Source organism: Narcine bancroftii, chromosome 12 (genome assembly GCF_036971445.1).
Source record: "Narcine bancroftii isolate sNarBan1 chromosome 12, sNarBan1.hap1, whole genome shotgun sequence".
Lineage (NCBI taxonomy): Eukaryota > Metazoa > Chordata > Chondrichthyes > Torpediniformes > Narcinidae > Narcine > Narcine bancroftii.
The window spans coordinates 78,841,734-78,846,733 of NC_091480.1; the positions used below are offsets into that span (position 1 = coordinate 78,841,734).

Sequence of the window (5,000 nt, forward strand, 5' to 3'; positions counted from 1 at the left end):
ACCTGCGGGGTGTGGTGAGTATGTGGAATGGGCTGCCAGAGGAAGTGATAACGATGAGGCCAATTACAACAGGTAGCTGAATAGGAATGATTTAGCAGGAGCAGACAAATACTCGCTGGAGGAATCCAGCGGGCCAGGCAGCATCCATGGGTACAAATGGTCAGTCCACGTTTCGGGTCAAGACTAAGATAGAATTTGGTAAAATGTCATATATAACGGGGTGAAGTCGCTGGAGAGGGGCCCAGAGATGATAGAATATAGGAGTGCTGGCGTGGGAGATGGAGGCCGAAGTGTTGGGGAGTAATCATTGGGGGTGGAAGAAAGTTTCGAGAGAGAAAGTAACTAAAGAAGAGATGGAAGTTGAGAGGAATATGGGTCAAACACAAGAAGCTGCGCAGAAACATCAGCCTCTGCTGACTCCTCCCCGAGGACGGGGCTCCTGCTGCACCGCGCAGGGAGGCGAGGGTCAGGAACGGAGACATCCGCGAGGGAAGAGACCACCAAAGATGCTCGGCGATCTTCTGAGGGTCAAGTAGCTTGTGGTTTCGAGATGGAGAAGCAGAGGGGTCGACTGCAGGACCGGTGTGGTCTTTGCATATGAGATCCTGGGGGATCTCCGGGAAGCCGCCCGCTGGGAGAGAGGTCTATCGCATGAATTGGCGTTGGCCAATTCCGGGCAGAGAACCTCGCTGAATTCCAGGAAGGTGGGCACCCGGAGCCGTGACCGTGCGCGATGCCGACCAACGCCTCGGACGCAGGCTGGTGGGCAGATCCAGCCAATGCGACCCTGGGCTCAGTACAGATGAGCTCGGCCGCTAAAATCGCCACCTCTCTGGTCTACGGAACGATCTTCGTGTCCGGGACGGTCGGGAACCTCCTGGTGATTTGGGTCATCTGGATGCTGAGAAGCAAGACGTGCGGGCAGAGGAGCCTGAGCCAACACATGGCGAGCATGGCGTGTTCCGACCTGCTCATCCTCACCGTGGGACTGCCCCTCGAACTGTATAGCATCATCTGGTGCCCGTACCCGTGGCCCATCGGCAATGTTGGCTGCAAGGGTTTCTATTTGATCTGGGAGATTTGCAGCTACGCGTCCATATTCAACGTCCTGACCTTCAGCTTGGAACGCTACTTAGCCATCTGCCATCCAATGCGGAGCAAGTTCATGGCGAGATCAAGGACCAGGAAACTTATCGGTTTGGTTTGGACCATGGCTTCCATCGCAGGGTTGCCCGTTGCTTTTGCAATCGGTGTAGAAGATGCCTGGAAGCCGTTCAGGCCCAGCGGGGAGAGCAAACCACCCCTCAACATATGCACCAATATTCCGGGAAGAATGGCCCTCTTCCAACTGGTCATCTACCTCTCCTTCTCTCTCTACGTGCTTGTGCTCCTGCTGGTGGCATTTACCTGCAGACAGATGATAAAAACCCTCCTTGGAGCCCGACCCATGTCCACCGCACTGCAAAGAACCAACTCCCCAGGCAAGGTCCTGCCGAAGTTGAAAGAGATAAGGAGGCAAAACGTGGTGATGTTGGGTAAGTGTGGCAAAGGCCGAAAGCAACCTGCTGGAGGAACTCAGGCGGGTCGAGCAGCAGCAGGTCAATGTTTTGGGTTGAAGGTGGGTGGGGGGGTTCAGCCTTTACTCCCACATTGATATTGATTATGATTACCTTCAGATTCCCCCACCTGTGTGTCTCAAGTGTGGTGGAGGAATTTGCAATGCATGTTTGAGATTGGGAGAAGTGAACAAACATAGAGGTCAGGAGATCTCCAGGAATTTATTTCATTGGTTCAATAGAAATTGAAAAATCAGAATTTATTGACATGAAAGTCATGAAATTCGTAGTTCTGGGGTGGCATCATGGTGCAAACATTTATATCAACCACCTTACAAAATGAATAAAATTAGTGCAAGAAAAAGACAAAGTGAAGCAGAGTCTGTGGTTCATTGTCCATTCAGGAATCTGAACGGGGAAGAAGCTGTCCTAGTGCTATTGAGTGCTGGTCTTCAGGCTCCTGTACCTTTTTCCTGATGGTAGCCAAGTGAAGAGGGCCTGGCCTGGGTGGTGGGGATAGAGGCTGCTTTTTTTAACCACACTGCATCTTTTAGCTGACCTCGATGGTGCCTGTGATATCGCAGTTAATTGTGCAAAATTAATTTGGGCAATTTATTCAACAAAAACAATATAGCACTATTACACAGATAAAGTTAATATTTATTCTTTAGGATCTCAGGCTCAACTTTATTGTCATATGTACCAAGATGCAGTGATAGTTTGTTTTGTGAGCAGACCATTTAAACATCTCATACATAATACAACAAGTAAGATACAATACAGAAGATTAGTTTGAGAAAAATCAGTTGGTACAGAGCAAAAGCAATATAATTGTACTGTTCTTGAATCTGATGGTGCATGATCTCACACTTGTGAGTCTTCTTCCTGATAGGGGAGGGGAAAGTAGAAAGTGAGGTTAGGATGGGATTCTGCTATTATGATGGCTGCATTTCCGAGGCAGCAGGAATGACAGATGGACTCAATGGAAGGGAGGGTTGGTTTCTGTGATACCCTGATCTGGATGTGCCTGACAAGGCCAGCAAATTATTACCCATCCCTACCTGCCCTTCAGAAGGTGATGGTGAAACCCCTCCGTGGACTGCTTGTACTGTTGGGTAGGAAGTTCCTGGACTTTGCCCTGATGACAAGGAAGGACCACCAGTGTATTTCCAAGTCAGGGTGGTGACTTGGAGGAGAACCTGCAGGTGATGGTAGATCCATGCATTTGATACCCTTTGTCTTGTTTGGTGATTGAGGTCACAGGTTTTGGGAGGCGCTGTCACAATAGCTTAGGAAAGTTTTGCAGTGCATTTGGTTGATAGAACAGATTGCAGCCATGCTGCGCTGGTACTGCAGGGAAGGGATGGTTAGGGTGGTGAATATTGTACATATCAAACAAGTTGCTTGAACTTCTTAGTTGTGGTAGACTGTTTGACCAAAGACGTTGGCCTGATCTAGCATTTTAAGAGATGAAGGGGCAAAGATACTCAGAACAGGAAACTAAAAGCGAGGTGACCAATGGCAGAGTAATGAAAGCTAGGAAACAGCAGGGGCCAGAACTGACAAAAGTTCCATAGGTTATAATCTTTCAGGACATTTTTAATGGAGGGCAAAATGCGACATTTTAAGAGCGTTGCAATCTGATCTCCTGCAGCTTTGGGTGAATTGAAGAATATTAAATTGTGGTCAATAAAATGGGGCAGGATTGGCCAAGGCTTTGTTCCCCACTACACTGAAGAAAGTGAATCGAGTCAAGATTAATTATGTCTTCTGGGGAACTTAGAACGTGATGTATATTTGGAAGACAATACATGGTGTGCATTAGGAAGCAGGGAGACACAACACTACTACACCGCCAATAATCCTCTTCCAACCTGGTGCTGTCTGTAAGGAGTTTATACATTCTCCCCATGTCTGCATGGGTTTCCTCTGGACTGCTCCAGTATCCTCTCATCTTTCAAAGTGTACCGGGGTTAATTGAGTGACACAGGCTCATGGGCTGGAAGGGTCTGTCTGTCTAAGTAAAAAAAGATATAACATTTAAAATTCAACTCTCTTTTAAAGTTATGGCTGGGAGGAGTTTAGTTATAATAGTTTGGACCAACCTAGCTAGAAGGAGAGGTTGGATTAATTTGGATTGTTTTCTCTGAAGCGTTGGGAGCTGAGGAGACCAACTAGAAGAATATCAAATTATTAGAGAAATAGAGTAAATAGTCAGTCTTTTTCCCAGGAAGGAAATGTCAAATACTCAAGGGCACAGAGAGTGGTAGGGAAAGTGGTAGTAGCAGGTACAGCAGCAATGTTTAAGAGGCATTTAGAGAGGCACGTGAAAGGGCAGGGAATGGAGAGATATCGGCTAATTCCAGGCAAATTGGCATCATGACCAGGACAGATAATGTGGGCTGTTCTATGTTCTTAATCAATTCAGATTGTACAGCAAGTGACTGACTTCAGTGTGATGGCGCACCATCTTGAAATGGTTGAGTCGTGGTTAAGGCTATGGACATTGTGGTCAAAGGTTCATTATATTTTCCTCCTATTCAGTGGGAACCATCAATCATTCTCTTTGTTACTCTCCAGGATGGTATTAAGCATGGTAGAGACAGTAAACCCACTGGTCAATGGCTCAAAGGCCATTGAATGAGATAACCATCAGAGCATGAGCAGTGCCTGTAGTTCAGTTTGCATCCCTATAAGAAAGGTAAACATTTATTGATTAGGTTGCCTGCAATATATTCTTTTACTATATTGTTCATCTTCACAGGATGCATTGTTGGAACATTGGCCATTTGTTGGTTCCCATTCCAAGCAAGGCGACTAATGACAGCTGATCGGTCTAAAACCAAGTGGTCGGAACATTACTACAGATCTTACCTGGCTATGCAGCCCATTACCAACACGCTCTACTACATCTGCTCAGCAATCAACCCTTTCCTTTATAATGTGACTTCCAAGCAGTTCCGCAAGATGTTCATGCAAATACTGAAAGGGTGCTGTCGGTCTGGCTCAATCCCATCGGATTGTGGAAGTCACTCACAATCAGACCTGAAACAAGAGTCCATTTCACTCAATGGAAAACCATCCTTCTCCAGGAGTAATGGAGAATGAAGGAGGAATGAACAATCCTACTCTTGCTCTGGTGGGAGATTAAACTGTATTGAATTTTCAAATAAAAAATTTCCGAGGTATTAAACAGCTCTGTTATAACCATATGTTAATAGTAAGATGCTGAAATAAATATCCAGCTGGAATCTTCTGTCACAATAGACAAGATTCCAACAATTAGCACAGGAATTAAAAATAAAGTATCTTCACCAAGGAAGGGTGCAGGGTTACAGAGGGAAGGGACACATCACCCATTCTCACTAAGGGAAGGTGCAGGGTCACAGAGGGAAGGGAGTAAGTCACCTGTCCTCATCAAGGGAGGATGCATGTCGCCCATCC

General features: G+C 46.5%; 1 protein-coding gene across 1 annotated transcript; it reads left to right on the forward strand.

Annotated features, from left to right (window-relative positions):
• Nucleotides 1–733: 733 nt before the first annotated feature.
• Nucleotides 734–4,703, forward strand: LOC138746667 (G-protein coupled receptor 39-like). The gene is made up of 3 exons (XM_069904958.1): nucleotides 734–1,535; nucleotides 2,449–2,550; nucleotides 4,321–4,703. Exons 1-3 carry the CDS (start codon nucleotides 734–736, stop codon nucleotides 4,662–4,664), a joined length of 1,248 nt encoding a protein of 415 aa, XP_069761059.1. The 3' UTR covers nucleotides 4,665–4,703.
• The last annotated feature ends 297 nt before the right edge of the window (nucleotides 4,704–5,000 follow it).